The 18729-nt window shown below is 42.6% G+C and overlaps 1 protein-coding gene across 3 annotated transcripts in view; it reads left to right on the forward strand.

Annotated features, from left to right (window-relative positions):
• The first annotated feature begins 7357 nt into the window (after positions 1–7357).
• The window catches only part of Tango6 (transport and golgi organization 6), a 33999-nt gene continuing 22627 nt past the window's right edge, over positions 7358–18729 (forward strand). Inside the window, exons 1-7 of one of the 3 annotated variants that reach the window (XM_075676467.1) lie at positions 7358–7559; positions 9294–9880; positions 10721–10814; positions 10963–11126; positions 13036–13083; positions 14964–15087; positions 17298–17428. In XM_075676467.1, coding sequence (XP_075532582.1) covers positions 7472–7559; positions 9294–9880; positions 10721–10814; positions 10963–11126; positions 13036–13083; positions 14964–15087; positions 17298–17428 — 1236 coding nt within the window. In that variant the 5' untranslated portion in view covers positions 7358–7471. Of the gene's footprint in view, positions 7560–8003; positions 8050–9293; positions 9881–10720; positions 10815–10962; positions 11127–13035; positions 13084–14963; positions 15088–17297; positions 17429–18729 lie in introns of those variants that run through there. The other 2 variants (XM_075676485.1, XM_075676476.1) reach the window with 2 other exon arrangements.

The raw sequence follows: 18729 nt of genomic DNA on the forward strand, positions 1-18729 counted from the left end.
GGGTAAAGTTGGTACACAGTTCCGTCTATCACCTTCAGTCAAATAGTGTAGAGAGGAGGAATTCAATGCTTAAGCGAGTTTTGCGGGCGCTTTGTTACGAGCACAAAGAGAACTGGGAGAATTGTCTGCCGGCCAATTTGTTTGCTTTGCGAACGGTTCCTCATGAGGCTACTGGGTTCTCGCCAGCAGAACTAGTGTATGGGAGGACACTCGGTTCTCCACTGAGAATGTTAAGAGAGATGTGGGAGGAAAGAGGAGAGAGTCCAACAGTGGTAGAATACGTGCTAAATCAGCCGGAACAGCTAAGTGCTACCCAAGAACTAGTCGAAAAGAACATGGGAGTAGTTCAAAAGAACGCCAAGTTCTATTACGACAAGAATGTGAGGCTTCGTACGTTTAACGCCGGAGACCAAGTAATGATCCTCAGACCTTCAAGAAAGAACAAGCTTGAAGTTCACAGGGACGAACCCGTTAAAGTGTTGCACAAACTTTCGGATGCTACGCGTGCTCTGAAAGTGCCCGGTCGCAGGAAGAAGATGAGAATATGCCACTCCAATTCGATGAAGCCATACGAGCGAGGAGCGGAGCGGAGTCGTTAACTTTGCCATCAAAAGCTGGATGGCATTAATAACGAGTTTAATTAGTGAAGGAGACCTCCAACTATGAAATCAGCCTGGAAGAAGTTGTAGAACACTCGGTAAGCACGGACGCTCTTAAACCCGAGCAGCTAATTGAGCTAAAGAAGCTGCTAGGGGAATATTTCGATAGATTCAGCAATCGGCCAGGTAGAACCGAACTAATAACGCATGAAATAGATCTAACATCGGCCGAACCCGTCAGATCAAAGCCTTACAGGGTGTCTCCACGACAGAGAGAAATTATGGAGGCAGAGATACAGCGCATGCTGGAGTTGGGAGTTATTGAGCCCGCTGAGAGTGACTACACGTCGCCGCTAATACTTGTGGAAGCCCCTAATAAGGACCCTTGTCCGTGTGTTGTCTACAGAAAGTTAAATGCCATCACCAGGGATCACTTGTACCCGATACCCAACGATGAGGAACAAATCGAAAGAGTCAGCGCTGCTAAATACATTTCGACTCTATATCTCGTGTGGAGATACTGGCAAGTTCCCCTTTCAGAAAATGCCAGCCGCTATATGCCGCATTTATCTCACCTGTAGGCACTTTTCGCCCTCTCGCCCTCAGCTTCGGGCTGAAGAACGCGCCTTTTAGCTTCTCTAAGTTGATTGATATTGTCCTAAAAGACTTGCAGGAGTTCGCATTGCCATATTTTGATGATGCCGCAATTCTTTTCTTACAGCTGGAAACAGCAAGTATCGCACCTCAAGCAGGTGTTAACCCGGTTGAAGGAAGCCGACTTAACGATGATGGCGGGAAAATGTAGGTTTCTCTGCTCGCAGGTGGCCATACTGTCGGCCAGGGCACGAGATGGCCGGCGGAGCTGAAATCAGCTACGGTTGGAGATTTCTCACAGCTTCGCATAAAAACAGACATTCGTTCATTTTTGGGCCTTGTTCGGTACTATCAACGGTACATTCCGAATTATTCGCAAATAGCAAGTCCTTTAACGGACGCACTCCGAAAGGGAGCACCGAGTAACGTGCACTGGAATAAGAACAAAGAGAACGCTTTCGAAGGTTTGAAAACGTTAATATTTTCTCCTCCTGTGCTTCGCGCAAAGGAATTCGCAGTTCAGTGCGACGCAAGCGACAGGGGAATGGGTGTGGTACTTAGTCAGGTCGGCGATGATAAGGAGGAACATCCTGTTCTCTATGCCAGAAGTTGGCCGTGTTACTTGTGCGGAGCGAGATTCATCTTCGAGACGGACCACTGCCCTCTGACATGGCTTAATCAAATGTCAAAAGAAAAAAAAAAGGCCGCTTGCTTCGATGGAGCCTGACCCTCCAACAGTACAACTTCTCAGTTAGATAAGGCACGTACCCAGGATTTTTTTTTTCGGGGGGGGGGGGCAAATTTTTCTGTGCAAATGGGTGGCGGGGGGGGGTGTACCTTTACTAGTGTAAATGTGAATAATGCCCTCCATTCACCATAAAAACGCGCAAACCCGCAAAAGAGAAATGGAGTAAGGTGTATTTCACAGGTGCATGCCTGTGAGATATACCTCTCCAAGGAACTACATCAAATGGACTCGCGCAGGAAAGAAGCGCAGCAAGAACACTGCCAAGAACAAGTAAACAAGCAATAGTGTAAAATAAAGATTTCTAGTAGCGTTTTTTTTTTAAATTAGCTCTGGAGAAATACAGAGAAATATATATTTGCGTAACACTCACACTTCTTTTGGATCCCTAGTTTATTGCTCTGCCAAGTTAAGTGCCAAAACCGACTCGTGTTGTTATTTGGGAAGTTGCGTAACGATGCGTGTATGCCAGTCCCGTACACCCGCGTATAGCGCAGGAGGCTGCGGTTCTAGACGTACTGCGCCCACCGCGGAAGTTTAGAAAAACGCACACATAAGCATAGCAGATAAGTGGCAACGTCAGGCGGTTAGACTAATAATGACAGAAGCGTCATTCAAAACTCATGGAATCCTTCTCCACTTCTGGCGGTGTTTTCTCTACTTAAGCACTTTCTCTACTCTACTTACTCTACATAAAGATATTTTGATCCATAAATAGTTTCACAAGCAAAGGGTAAATTTGTTAATTTTCGTTTTTCCTTCCTGTTTGGCTGTTGCTTCGGCTCTCTTCCTTAGTTGATCGCTTAATTTCTCAACTCCTTGCGACTCTTGTTTCCAGTTGACAACTTTGCATGAAAAGTGCTGCACAATTAGGGAAAAACCAGACGAGGTAACGGGTGACATTCACATTCCTTATGGGCTTAACGGTTATTGCAGGGTTTGATCATGGATGCTGTTTCACGTGATTTTATTTTCCACCTTATCTAACCTTTATCACGGGTATATGGTTCCGAGGATATGCCAGGGTCGCGGCGAGCCGTCACTCGAGGAAATAATGAAGCAAAAGGAAAAGTTTATTTATTTATTTATTTATTTATTTATTTATTTATTTGAAAACCTTCAGGGCCCGTGGGCATTACAGAATGGTTTTTTATGGATGTTCTTATGCATGAAAAACAAATGTATTAACACAGAAATGTGGCAATACCGAAAACAAAAACAGAAACAACAGTTAACTATGTTGCAGCAAAGTGCAGATTATTGAAAATAAACAATAACTTCATTAGGAGATTTAAACAAGTCACAGTGTCGGCAATTGCGGCAGTTGAGGTGGGCAGGTGGGTCCAATCGTTAATTGTCTTAGGAATGAATGAATAAAAATATGAGTTCGAGAAAATGGGACGCCTACTTTATGAAGGTGATCTCTACGGGATGAAATGTATTCTGGCTCAAATAGGACCTATTTAAAATGGCGATGATGATATATTTTGTGAGAGTCACCGAGACACTTTCCTTCGTAAGGAAAGAAGAGAAAGGTTCAAAGCAGCGTTCATGGTGGACACACTAGATAGACGAGAGTAGTTGGGAAGTATGAATCTTGCGATGCGATTTTGCACCGATTCCAAAGTTTGAATGAAACTCTCAAGACCGGGATCCCACACCGAGCATGCATATTCAAGTTTTGGGCGTACGAGCAAGTTATAGAGCAAAGATTTTAATGAGGATGGTGCCATAGAGAAATCGCGCCTTAAGCAACCAAGCATGCGACTGCCATTGTTGGCAACGCAACTGGCGTTGTCTCCGGCCGCAACTCGTTCCACGAGCATACCGATCAGCTGACTACGAATTGAATTGTTTTCCTGGTTCCTGGATCAGTCTAAACGAAGAAGGTTGAACTAACGAAGCAACAGCGATGCGCGTGACCGTTGCAATAGATGGTGACAACTGAACACATCTAGAGTTAATCGCGCGGGCATCGAATCGATGAGAAATCCCAGGAGATGCCGATAACTACCTCCTTCCAAAAGGAGTGAAAGAGGCAGCAAAATGTTGACCGCTGAATAGCTGTCAAGTCTCAAGGTTGATTTGGCGGCGCTTTAGGAATGTGTGTGAGCCTTCAGGAGTGGGGGGTATGCCGCTTAATTTCGGGGGGGGGGGGGGAAGGCGGGCCCCCTCCCCCCTGGGTACGTGCCTGTGCGTTAGATATAAGCGAAAGTTACATAGCAATGGAGATGGCTTGAGCAGCTAATCTGAAACTCGTTCTGCGTTTAGGGATCCCGACTTTTTTTCCCTTTTTTTTAAGCCAAGACGATCCCCTTTCATTTAGTAGGACTCCATCCATGATTGATAACTTTGTCGGCACGAAATTCCTTCGAAATTTGCATAGCGAAAAGCAGTATTTGTTGTTTCTGCACTCGTGTTCCCTTTGAAGCCTGGCGGGTCTAAAGCGAGATCCAAGATTCATTGCTGTGCAGAGCCATGTTGTGGGGTTCGCTTTGCTGCTGCCTGTCACTGTGAGATGTTTTGGTGTGTATGTCAGCATTTCGCAGCTGGTTGCTGCAAGCCGAGTGGTCCACCCTTGCCACCAGGCATTCTCTTCCTGCCCAGCGGTTATCAGCACTGGCCAGTCGAGATTTTCCGGGTCATGGAGGAGCTGTTACGATTGGCCAGCGGGGGTAGTGACCTTCTAGCCTCTCCTGTACCACTGCGACGAATCGCTTCGTGAAGCTAACAATGCGCCCCTCTCGGACAGACCTGCAGCAACATCGAGGCGAGACACGTTAGGCAGATCGAGTGTTGTTTGTTGGTTCACTGTCGCCGTCACGGACTAGTGGGAGCAAGAAACTCCTGGAAAAGGCTGTTCTGCGGCGTTTCCTCACCGACTACAGTAACCGCCACGGTCGTTTGACAGACGCTCGAGCTAAATGCTGGGTCATCCCAGGAACCAAGACGCGCCGGCTTGAGTCACGCGTGACATTTCCGGTCTACGAAGCTCCCCTTCTTTCTCTGTGTTCAGGGAGCAAAGGTGCGGGAGTGATTGTGTGAACCCTCGCCCTCCAACGCGGGTTCTTCGATTACTTTGGACCCTCCGATTGGACGAAGGTGTGGCGACTGATTTCCCTGACCTAGGTATGTAGGGAGGACAGAGGGAGTTTAAGCGGTCTTTTTCGGCTCCTGAGTGTGCTTCATTACAGTCATGCCAGACTGATGAGATGTAACGTTCTCCACTCCTCATGTAGATATTGTAAATAAACCCAGTACTCCTCGTTCTCGATGAGAACATGTTCCTCCCTTCAACAACACCCTTAGCGTGGAAGAGTCGGACGACGGCATCGGCCAGCTACCCCTTTTGACATGCCCGACCCCAACTCTTACACCATGTTATGCATCGGAAATAAATGAAGACACATCGCACGCATTTTTAACATAATTATTTCAACTTTTTGAAGTATTTGGAGGCTTTTCGAATACTGTTGACAGAAAAGCTTAAGCAATGTTTGTTTTAGACAAAATAAAAGAACATTTCTAGCGACGGTGGTTGTATCGCCAAAATCTAACGTTATTTATTTAGTTAGATTATGTGGACTTGATCGATAAGCTACGATAATTCGGGTGATAATCTCGCTTGTTGCCAGATACGGTTAAGGTGAAACAAGCGTGTTTTCTTTTTTTCGGGTGGGGGGGGGGGGGCTGTTAGTACTCCCTGGGGTAATGTTAGGGTAGCGATAGTGGGCATTGTGAGGGATGGGTCTAGAATAGGGCGATTGACACGAAAGTCAATTAATAGTTTGAAGTTAAAGGGGTGCTGAACCACCCCTCGGGCTTGGTGAAAAAACGCAGTCCGCGGATTTCATACGCTGCTGTGAACATGTCAGCGAAATTGTGCAGCCGTGCGCGTCGCACCGAGCTCGCAAGCGGTTTCTTAAACACTCTCCTTTCAACAGAAGCCTTCTCTTCACCCTTTTCGGGCGCGTTATTCCGTCATATAGCATATTCCCATACGCGGCTGGTATTGGCCAATAGCACTCAATCAAGACGGGTATTTCGATCAGTTCGCTTCTTCTAACTGTTACTGTGCATATTTATTGACACAGTTTAATAAACAGGCTGAAGTAAGCGAAAATCTGTTTTTGATTTTCTACAAGAATTACACACTTCCGGCAGAAGCCGACTATCGATCGTCTGCTCACGCTCGGCCGCGGCCGCCCGCGTAGGAACCAATATTTTACCAAACTGCTTATTGATGTCGTAGCCGTCGGGTCTTGCTAATTTCGATAAGTTTTGAACACTCAACTAGCCTCGAACCATACGAAGCATAAGGCGATACCCCACGCACTCTTCCCAGCGCGCGCTCACTCCTGACCGCTCCTGGCTAGACGCCTTGACAGACTTCGCTTTGAATTGAGCTATTGACAACGCTTCAAAACGTGCAAGTTGTATGTGACTACTATCTTTTGGTCAAGCCTGTCCACACCATGTAGCACGGCCAGACAGCAGCATATGAGCGCGAGCGCGCACTCAAGCCCTGTCGTACACAAAGCAAACGCTGCGCGTGAAGTTGCATGGGTTGCATGTAGCTGCGGTCTGCTATGTAGCGTAGATACCGCGGCCGCCGTGCGTGCGTGCGTGCGTGCGTGTGTGTGTGTGTGTGAGAGAGAGACAGAGAGAGAGAGAGAGAGAGTAGAGAGAGAGAGGGGGGAGGGAGGGAGAGATGAGAAGTTCTTCCAGACTTCTCATCCTCGTGTGTTTTGAAATACTAAAAATATTGCGGGTTACCAAACAGAACGAGGAGACGATCAGGAACATTCTTGTGCAGCCGAAACACTGAGCAGACGATCAGGAACATTCCATGATCTGTGGTTGGAAATGCGCAAGCCTAGACGACGTTATTGATGTATCCTAGAAGTTTGTAGGATTTCTTTTGTTGTTGTTGTTGTTGTCGCCGTCGTTGTTGTTGTTGTTGTTTCACATGTTTAAATTTCGCGCGTTAGGCACGTTGGTCGATCGCAGTGACCGACTGGTGGCGTCATTGCAGAAGCGTTCCCACTTATCCCATTGTTTTGCTGTACAGACGACACATTGCCCCATTTCAGTACACCATAGAAAAGGCGCAAGTGGTATGCAAGGTCGAAAATGCGGCAAGCATGACGTTTTTTTATTCTCCTGAGATTGCTTTTGGGGCTTGCAGTGTGCAAAAGTATGTCCTTCGAGATCCTCATTTGTTGCTTGGAGAAAAGCCGTTACTAAGGGTGCAATTTTAATATAACCTTGCCTTTGAGCGTTTTATATTATTATTATTGCGTTTTGTACTACTGGCACTAATATTCTAACTATCCCGAGGAGGGATTTACCATAGTAGGGTTGTGGCCAAAGTACAACCGAAATCATCACAATCCACTTGTTGCGTCTTTGGCGTTCTTGCGCGATGCGCGGTGTGTTTATGTCTGCTAGAGTCTGCTGCTCACGTGTGCCTGTGTTTGTACTACATGCATGTTGCGATGTGCTTTGTCAGAGGTTTTGCTTTTGATTAAACATGGCCAGTGGAGGCACTGAAATGGCAGAGCGAGATATAAAGACAATTATATCCATTATTGACTTGCTAATCTCGGGGAAGCACTTGGGTAAGTTACCGTTGTTGCGTTCTCTCATATCTGAAGTACTAAGTAAATAGCGTACCCAAGCCAGTTAGAGTATGCAAAGGCCCTAGCTCTTCTGTAGGATTTTGTGCTCTATTTGCGTTCTTTTGTATCATTGTAATCTGGAAATATACGAGCCGCGCATTAACACCAGTTATGCCTCCCTAACTGTCCATGCGAAAGTTGTTCTTTATTATTATTATTATTATTATTATTATTATTATTATTATTATTATTATTATTATTATTATTATTATTCAACCCTCGCAGCATGCTTCCATGTAAGGTGACACAGGGCCACTTTCAATCGCGGTCGAGCCCGATCCGGATCGAAATTCTCGCCCGCGATTGGCTCCCTCCTGCAGTTAACGCAAAGGACCCAATCGCGACCGCGAAATTCGCTCCCGACCCGGCTTGATCACAATCGAAAGTGCGCCGTGTGACATGGATAACGTCTTACCTGGGATATATTTCTGTATGCATTACCTTAAAAAAAAAAAAAAATTCTTATTATTTTATTTTATTTTTTTCTGTGCAGCAGGCTGAACTTGCGCGCGCAGTTTTTCTGGCCAGTCTTCTCCCTAGTGGATGTAATCGTATTTCATTCTTAATACTGGTGTAATTGTCAGGTTTCCTACTGTAATCATTGGTACCTGAGACGCTGTGACTCAACTTTTTCTCCATGAAATGCTTTCATGCAGGCATTCGAGTCTTGAAGAGATTGCAAATACTTCCCATGTTGACAGAAAGCTTGCAAACGTGTTAAATGTGTGTCACTAAAGTTCAGCATTCATTAAGTCACTTATGCCGAATGTGGAATGAAGGACACATTTACTTCACAAGCATGTGAGGATAGTAAGAGGGACTATGGCCATGTTCCTAAAGATGTCGCAGATAATTTGCTGGGCATCTGCGGTGCAGCATTTTAGTTGTAATTCCTACACATGCTTTATAAAAAAAGTCGCAAACCTTTATGCAAAAGTTGTATGATTTTGTAGTTTAGGACTTTGCCAAGGGATGTGCTCTGCAGATTTTGCAAAATCATTTTTGGCAATTAAATTTTTGTCCCCCTTTGTCCTTGAGTCATCTTCAGTTTGAGTGAACCGAATTTCTATATATATCTTAAAGCTGTTCACCCTTAATTATGGAAGAGACCGCCAAATTTAAATGCATTGTTCAAGTACACAATATATAAAATAATGTAACAGCAGTTTTGTAAAGGGATAAATGAAATAAACAGTTTTCACCCCCCAGCCACCCACCTCTGCTTTTCCCCACCCATGGAAACTACATTTTCAGCTGCTGTAAAGGCAAAGTACTGCGAGAGTTTTAAATGTTGTCGCCCTGCTGAATTTGGGGTGGGGGGGCCTGGCTACTGGAAGATGAAGGTTGCCTAAAAATAAACTACTTGCATGTCTCTTTGCATGTGATCCTTGGGCTTGTATGCATTGGTCATTAGTTTAGTAATGCATGATTATGACAGCTGTCTGCTGATTGAATGTGAGGAAAGGTACTAAAACAGCACATAACCAGCAGTGCTTACATTAGGAGTAAGTTTCTTAAGACATGCTGCGTGCATTTACACTACATGAAGCCACTTCCTTGTTGCAGTTAATAATGCAAATAAAAATGGAAACTGTTATGTGAAGCTTGTATTGTGTCCAGACTTTTAAAGATTGCTTTCGGAAACCTCTGATTTAACTGACCTTCACTTTCCAGATATCAATGCACAAGTGGGCAGCTTTGACTTATTGCTGCAGCGGAGACTTCACTATTTTTCCGAAGCAGTGTCCACAGATGCCGGCCTTTCAAAAGTCCTCTCTGAAAATGCGCCCCACTTGCTTCAGCCTTGTGGCAGTGAGAACCTGTATTGGCTCTTCCTTGATCACTGCATTTCGCTGTTGATGCTTCTGAAAAATCTCTTGGACACAGCATCGACGGCAGCAACGCCACCACAGCCTCAGGGCCCTTCCCAGCACTCCAGTGCACCGCCGGCACCCCCCAGCTGCCTTGGTGCTCTGCAGCAGAAGACTGTGCAAAGCCTGCTACAGTTTGTGGTGGCCCTCGGGGTCAACCCAAATCTATTGCCGGGAGTGGGGCTGGCACTAGAACAACGTACACTCAGTGGTGTTCCTGAGTGCAGCACACGTCTACTTCCATGGCAAAAGCATAGATTCTTAGTAGCATCTGTTCGAGCACTTCTGGTGTGCATCCAGAGCCCCGTGCTTTGCAGCATGGTTTTGCATCATCACCTTGTTGATGTTCTGGCAGCATTACTACAACTTTGCCATGCGCCAATCCGTAAAGTGAGTTCAATTACCTGCTACACTTCATATAGGATTTTCAGTGCCTGCCTCAGCACACTTTTAAAAAATAGGTTATATGCGAGACCTACTATCGTTGTAGAATGTGCATAAATAAAGTAGCATGTGTATTTGAGAAGGTGCATGTAGTTATAAATGTGAACTTGTGCAGCTATAGTTGTTTGTTTGAGCTGTCCAGTTTAAAGGGTTAACAGCACACACAGACGGGGGCAGAGTGAGGAACAACAGGACACAGCGCTATTAGTGCTCTGTCCTGTTGTTTCTCACTCTGTCACCATCTGTATGCACTGTTAACCCTTTAAGATGCTTTACCAACTAGCCGACCAAGCCATCCTTGTGGATATACACTTTAAGCAGCCATGTTAGGCATTATCTTGAATGTAACTTGAAGTTGAAGAAAAAAGAAAATCGTGCTGTTGCCATTTCTCATATATACTCATTGTCCCTATGTTATAATATTTATTTGATGAAAGTGCATGCGGTGTCACTTTATTTTCATTTTCTCCTTAGTGCAACACTATTAAAGGCCTGTCATGCTCACATAAATTTCTTCAGTGATTGTGAACTCTTTAGGTAAGAGTGCTAACCAAATGAGGTTGACCACTTCCATGAAACTCCTTATATCTGCTTAGTTCAGCTTCATTGTTCGTTACTTCAAGGCATATTGCCCTCAACCTGACTTTACCCATATGTGTAACTAGCACAATATATGCTGAGTGAAATATGGCATTCATCTTGTGCATATTTTATTTATGGCACCCCTGTTTCTGCCTATTGTAGGGGTGTGTGAAAATGCTGTGGTTTTCCTTCTTGTGATCGCAGATTGCTAGCGACGAAAACAACAGACCGCATTCTAGCTTGGAAAGCCATCCTTCAACTGTTAATGAGCTCAATTCATCATTAGCAAGTTGTAGAGGTAGGTCGGCACACTTTGTAAGCCCATTCCGATAGAATGGGTTTTACCTGTTCATAATACATTGAGTAGAGCTCAACATCTTCGCTGATTGTATGTGCATTACAGCTTCTTAATAACAAGCCTCTTTTTATTTTCCTGCTTTCTTTAGCTGGTGCACCAGCTGATGATGTCAGTTTAATTCAAGAAATGCTGGAGGACAGGCGATACCTATGCGCAGACTTGCAATACCTGTTGGAAAATACTTATCAACCAATGGTTGTTCGAGAGCTTCTGCTGTTACTTTCAAATGCATCGAAGCTGAAGTTTCAAAATGTGAGTGTAGCATTAGTTAAATCTCCTATTTATGAACTACAATGGAGTTTCTGTGCTATGCTGATTTATCCCCCAAAGATGCATCCTGTGCAAATTAGAAAACTATTTTTAGCCGTGATCACTGTTTTTGAAAATTGGTCAGTTTAGAAAATTAGTTTAGCATTAATCAAAGGTAACTGGTCACTTTGGAATAGTTCGGAGCACAATTTTGGTATAGGGCTCTGTGGTTCTTAATGCATATTCATCTTGTTGATTTGCTGGTGGATTCACAGTTGTTTGCTTCTAAGACAGCAGAGGATACTCAGTCATTCCATTCATCAGTTTATTGCTAACAAATACATTGTTGGGTGACATTTTATGATAATTTGGCTTTCTGTTGCATTTTGTGTACACAGCAAAGTCATCACAAGAAAAAGAAAAATTCTGCTCACTTGGCTACTGCTTTAGCAATCTGTTCTGATAGCAGAGGTGTTATCAAATTTATTACAGTGTATTAAGTTTGAATCAAGCAGCCCAGTAACTAGTGTTGGTATGTTATCAAATTTTTGCATGCATTTATTCATATTCGTAGTGCAATGTCCCTTGAAATTTTAGTGTTGTTGTTTATTAGCTTGAATTTTACATTCTAAATTAAACAAATTATATGGGAGAACCCCGTTATTTGTAACTGTAATTTTTATAACTGTAGAAGGATAGCTGATAGAACTGCTCAGTAGAAATCTACATGGCTGCTTTGCATGCTAGCATGTATTTTGCATGATTCTATATGCTTCAGCTTCTTGCATATATAAGCGTAAGCAATGCTGTAACCAGTCTCTAAAAGGTTAAAAATTAAACTGCAGCCTCCTCAGACCCGATTACCATCCTCATAGATGTCAGCTTTCATCCTTTTTATTATTCAACCAGAAACAATCTCATGGAAAGGTTTGCCACACTGCATAGAGCTAGGTGCAGGCAGCAGGATATATGAAGCATTCCATCATTTTGTTCCACTGCTTTTCAACTAAATGTATACTTTGTGTGTGATATATAGCAGTTTTGCCACTAATTACAAAAACTGAACATGCAGTACACTTCAATTACCGTGAGATCGTGCCGCTATGTAGGATGAAAAAAGGAGGTAACAAACTGCCAGGGTGATGTTATAACTGTAACATGTGTTTAAGCAAGCAAAAAAAATTTTATTATCTGAACAAGCTGGAAAATTTGACTCTTTGTCTGCATACATGGGGGCACTGCTGTGTGCAAATACCCGTGTGATCTCATAGGGCAATTAGTTTTTCACATTTGTAAGGTGTCAGTTGACAATACGAACACCAATTGTAAAAGGTAATGTGTCACTAAGATTAGGTTCCGTCTGAAGAGCATAAGGTTTAACTCTTTTGTTACTGTGCCCATAGAAATCAGTCAAATTGATCGACAGTTTTTCTACACGTTGTTATACATTTCTGTCAGAATTCTTCTACTAGCAACATCATGCACGCTCTGAAATGATGACTGAACTTCAGCTATTTGTCAGATTTGACAATTTTTGGCAGATTAAGAAGTCTGAAAAACTAAATCTTCGAGTGGAGATATCATTGAGATTAGCCTCTGGTGCTCTGAGCACTTCTTCAATAAAACGACTCAAAATTTGCGCTTTGGTCAACTCAGCAAGATAATTCTTAAATGACAGCAGCAATGAAGACACAGGAGCTTCTCTCAGGTTGTAATTTTTCTGTTCAGATGTATAAACTGTTTTAACAATGTGTCCTACAACAGTAGGTTCTCATCAGTGCATGTTATTTTGATAATTGTGTTCAACTAATATCAAGTGCAATTTTATTTTACCCCCCCTGGGTTGCTTTTAACCATAAGTATTTCGACAGCGTTTGCACAAATTATTACGAGCAATCCTTCTGCCATGTAGGGTTTACAGAATGTGGACTCCATGCAAAAACTTGCTGCAGGACGTCAGGTACAACAATATCAACTATTTCATTCCTAGCAGGCTTGAAAAGCACCTATCCAGCCACTCAAAAATCATGCCTGAAACAACACATTGTGAACAACAATGAAAGAAGTGAACCTGCTACATACAACAACACACTCACACCAAGCTAAAACACCCAGCCGTCTACCTTCCAACTCATTTTACTAAAGCATTTTGTGCACATTATGTATTCAAACTTGCAGCACAATTCCAATCAGAAGCATTTCAATATATAAAAATGTATGAGACATGAATGCTTTTGCTGGTGTTGCATTATCTTATTGTACACAATTGCATACACAGTGCCTGAAAGGGTTAAAATAAAAGCAAATGTGGTGTTTAACTTCCTGAAGTACAAATCGGTCATGTGTGAAACCATAGTTAAAGTGTGTGTGTGTGTGTTTAGGAACGAGCAGGGGGTGGGGGGGGGGTGCTTCAGAATAATTTTGACTACTTTGGTTTCTTTAATGTGCACCCACTGGCATTTTTGGCATACTGGCATTTTTGTATTCTAATCCCTTTGGAATGTGACGGCCATGGCCAGGAATTAATCTGGCGACCTCTTACTCAGCAGCAGACATCCTTTGCCACTGCAGGGTGACTTTAAAATATTGAGACATCGAAGTTGTAATTGCATTTCCCTACTTATAGTCTAAATGCAGCACAGTCACTGATTCCATCTCACTACCTGAACTATGTCTATGTGCAACAGTTTGTTTAATAACAAGGTTTCTCTTCAGTGTGATTTTAGTTTGTCAAGATGTCAAACCTAGTGCAGTCAATGGCATTGTGATTTCTGTTTGTAGACAGACAAGTGTATCATGTTTTCAAAGGTCTCCTCAAGATAGCCCTAAACATGTTGGGTAATGCTATCCACAGCAATGAAAATGCCAGGCAGCTAAAATAGTGTTTTGTTGTAGTGTTGTTATTCTCCGTAGTGGCAGGCATGCTCATATCCTGGTCCTCAGCAGTTCACTGTGGGCAGTCGATACAGGAAAATGGGTCATATAAAATGCTTCTATGGAAACTTAGTTTTATGTGAAGTAGTTTGAAACTGGAACCTACTAAGCTTACAACTGACCATTATCAGCTAGAGCCAGCAGTTTAGCTCACTGGCATATGGTGGCATAATGACAGTTAGCTTAGCCAATGTGGCAAGTGAAGATGGATGCAGATATGCACAGGCAAGCAAGTAGGTACTGATTGTCATTTAATTGATTTCATCATCTGGCTAACATAAAGAATCACCATTTCATTGTCGTGAGTCAGCAAGTTCAGCACTATTATCTGTCCACTGTCCACAAATGTGGTTCAAGTTTGTAAGTGGGTAAAACTTTAAGTGACTTGAAATGTCTGCAGATGTAGACACTGCAAGCTCTTAAAACCACTTGAGGCTCATGATGACATCTCCACTCCTGCCATAGCCCTAAATATGGCTGCAGTGTGTAAAAATAAATAAAGAGCATGGAGCCTCTCTGCAGATTACATTGGATGCACCGTTTTATTGTGGCAGAGCTTAGCATTATCTATTTGTTTTCACTTCCTTTTCAACCTTGTAATAAGCAAAGCATTGGTGTACCCAATAAATGCCTAACTACTAGAAATGTGAACCCAAACCACTTCATAGAAAAGAAAAAAATATTCTAATGATGGAACCAAAGTATTCCGTGGAATTCTACGCTATTCTGCATGGTTAGCAGGGACTTTACTCTCATATGATGAGAAAGACTATAGCTGAAATTTTGATGTCTCTGCTCCATCAATGTGTTGCTGACCTTTTTTTTAATTGTTTGATATCTCTGATCCCTGTCTCGATAGATGTGGTAACAGTGGCAAGTGATGCTGATAGCCTCTATACTCTCTAGGTTTCAGGGGCTAAGAACACACCACGGTGGTTAACAGGCATCTGTGGGCAACTTCTTACACAAAGTCTACTGCGCAAAGGAGGCCTTGCTCAAGTTATTCTTGGCGCATTTGATGCATGGTGTGGTAAGAAAAAAAGTGTCATTTTGTAACAAGAGTTGCTGTGCACAAATTGTTAATTTCCTTAAATTTGTTGAAATGTAGTTGAAGCACAATATAGTGAATTCTGGGAATTAAAACATTCCCCAGGAAGTGCTGAGCCTTGAAGAAGCGCAGTGGGTATATTCATTGGTACTAATATAGTTGAGCAGTGCCATGCCATCACAAGGTTTGCTTTCCTGCAGCATTTTTGTTGTGCTGTTTCTGCCCTGAGTGACCAGGATCACTCCTTGTGCACATGGAGAATCATTGCAGAGTAACTGGGAACACCTTGGATTGTCTTTCTTAAAAATTTCACTTGGCATTTCATTGAATAATCCAACACTCCTTTGTGCTGAACTCCTTTATATCTTGGCATACATGGTACCAGCATCATAACTTTATATGGAATGCAAGTTATTTTCCTTCAAGGTAGTTGTAAATGTAAATACACTTTTTTGTTGAATGCCACATCATGTGTGCAGTACACTTGCTATGCAATGAAACCTTTCACATATCCACCACATTTGACAGTGCAGTGTGAATTATGCATTAAGTGCTAGAGTGCACTTCAGACACCGTGATAGGTGCAAGCATGCAGCTTCAGGGTTTGCCACTCAAATGAGCCCAGGAAGTTGTTGGACATGGGTGAAAATTTTCATTAACACTTTTCTTACAGCCAAAAATATGCTAATTTGTAGTGCATTTATGTTTTATTGCTTTATTACAGGAAATATATTAATCCCAACATATACTGTGTACACCAGATGTAGCTTAATTGTTGATGTTTAATTATTCAAAATGTGTCTGAGAATTTCTACTTGAAACTTTATATATGCACGCCAGAAAGAGTGAATTAAACAAATAATTCTATATTTTATTTGAAAGTACTTTAAGTGAAAAATATCTGAAATGTACAAAATATGTGCCTTGTCTGTGGTTTCCATTTTTCCTAACTTAGACCCTGCTAAGAAAAATTGATGCAGATTTTTGCTGACATTGTTACTAGCAGATATTGTGCCCATGCTATGTGGGGAAGTCGTCACCTTGTAACCGTGTAGAGCAGTACCTGTATCACACGGGGCTGTATGCATTTATTTCATGCCCTTTTGTTAATTTTTTTGAAACATGTACCTTGCGACAAGTGCTCCTGTATGATAGTAATAAAAAAAGTATACATCACTTATCGTACAGAAGGCATTCGCTTTGTCGCCTTGTGGCAAGCATCTGGCTCATTCCTTTCTGTGTTCTCTTAGGTCTTTGATGCAGTGACTATCAAGGTGGGGAATATCGACTACTTTCCTTGTACTGAGATCACTGCTCCATTAGCTTCCGTCTCAACGCAAACTGGCCTAACCATGCACCTTGAACTTGGTGCCTGAGCTCCCACGTGTCATGCACAATGATTCAATAAAGAATAAAGCCATTTTTACAGTTTGTGTTAAACCATTAAGAGCTCGTAACATTAGGCCAGCTTCTGCAGAAAGTCAGGCTGAAATTGACTGCATGCTCTTGTCTGAGTGAAAATTCCAAATGGCAGGAAGCGCTCTTTATAATACATCGTACATCCTTTGTTCAAATACTAATAAAAGGAACCCCCTGCAGAGAAAAATGAAATTGCACTCTCTATTTACTGAAATGTAGGAATTAAAGCAATGTGCCCTCCGTAACACGTGCCAATACTGAGGGTATGTCAAAGCAGTGTAGCTGTGGGAGCGGAAAATTGGCCAACTCGACAGGATTTGATTGGTTGTCTTCGCCACTGTCATTTTAAAATTATGCAGCCTAGTTAATAAAAGTGCAAATATGAATGCAAATTTTACATTGTTTAATTTGGATTTTGCACCATGCACTCGTGGTCTGTTTCAATGATATGTCCTGCAAAAGTTTACTTTCCGCACCTCCTTAATCTGCCACATATTATCATGTCCAACCAAAAATACAAGTGCATTTATTACTTCATACAGTGCGATGCACTGTATGAAGTCCGAAGTCATATCAATTACGAAGTCGATGTTTACAGCTTGTCGAAAAGCTATCTAATTGATCGATTATCTAGGTCATGCAAGGAAACAGTTAAATGTTGAACGGCACATTTTTAAATGTCACATTATCAGCATATGAAAATACTTTTCGCTCCACTTCAAATACAGTATATCTGGATCTGATTGCTGACCTACTGCCTCCTTGTTTTTTAGTGGATGGCACCGGTGGTGTAGTGTCTGAGGAAGACTGGAAGAAATGTGAAACATTTGCTAGGATTGTTGCTAGGATCCCAAGCACAAAGGACATTACTGTGGAAACCTATTATGAAGGGATTGCTGCACAGGTGAGTTGTGTAACACTTGTTACACTTGTTGTTACACTTGTGTAAATACTGTGCTTGCTAAACTTGTAGATTGAGCTACATGATCAGCAAATACCGTATTTACTCGATTCTAACATGCACTCCTTTTTCTTTTCTTTTTTTTATTCACTACAATATGCCGTGCGCATTAGACCCGAGTACAAAACCAGAACTGGAATTGGTAGTGTCCAGATCCTGCCCCCTGATCTTATATCCCACCTTTTATTCTCGAAGACCGTGCTCTGCCATACTGCAGGTTCTGGAATTAAAAGGGTATGAATTCGAGCTAGTTGCTATGAATTTATCGGTGAAAAACAGTCCCTTGTCCATGTTTATTTCACGCTGTTTTTCACCAAAGATTCTGGCAGCTCCTGCAAGCACTGAAATTCTGTCATCTTTGGACACCACCCATAGCTGGTGTCCAAATCGCATCTCAAGCAACTTCAGAGCTTTAAATTTGTGTTCTTCAAGTGAGAACCAGTCACTGTTTTTCTCTCTTACCGTGAAAATCTTGTGAGCGAACAATCAAAGGTATTGAATTCTAATGCAGAAGCAGTTTTTCGTAAGGTTTTCCACGGGCTCTCGTTACGTGGAGAATGCATCATCACCCAACGTGGCTCAATATAGGACAGCACGCATATACCAAGTCGGCGCATACATACTGCCATCTGTACTGCTGCTACATATGGGCCGGTCACCAGTTCTGTTCTCTACGGAACCATGCAACAAAACAACAAACGCTATCTGAATATCTCATTGCAACAAAAATACGCCATCAAGCGCTTCATTCTTTTAATAAACCGAATTTATTTACTTCACGCTGTCTCCCATTTTAAAGCCACTAGCTTTCTTTTGCTTCTTCCCCGTTTTCGTACTCGGACTATCTCAACCAAGAGTACTTAAGTCTCGCGTAACCGAGCTGCAGGGTGCGTTATTCGCTGAACACCAATTAGCTCTTTGAAATGCACATGTCGTCACGTGAGGCCTTTAGGGTGTCTTTGACATTTAGATGCTGTGGTTGAGGGTCACGTTTCTATGCCGTTTCTACGCTACAGGTCGTGGGATCGAATACTGGCCACGATGCCCAAATTTTTATGGGGGCGAAATACAAAAACACCTGTATGCTTAGATTTAGGTGCACGTTAAAGAACCCCAGGTGATCTAAATTTCCGGAGTCCCCACTACGGCGTGCTAGATAATCAGATTGTGGTTTAAGACCCCATAATTTAATTAAAATTTTTTAATGGTTCCAGGCCACATTTGACACTGAAATCCGCTGATCG

The sequence above is a fragment of the Dermacentor variabilis genome, chromosome 1 (genome assembly GCF_050947875.1).
Source record: "Dermacentor variabilis isolate Ectoservices chromosome 1, ASM5094787v1, whole genome shotgun sequence".
Classification (NCBI taxonomy): domain Eukaryota; kingdom Metazoa; phylum Arthropoda; class Arachnida; order Ixodida; family Ixodidae; genus Dermacentor; species Dermacentor variabilis.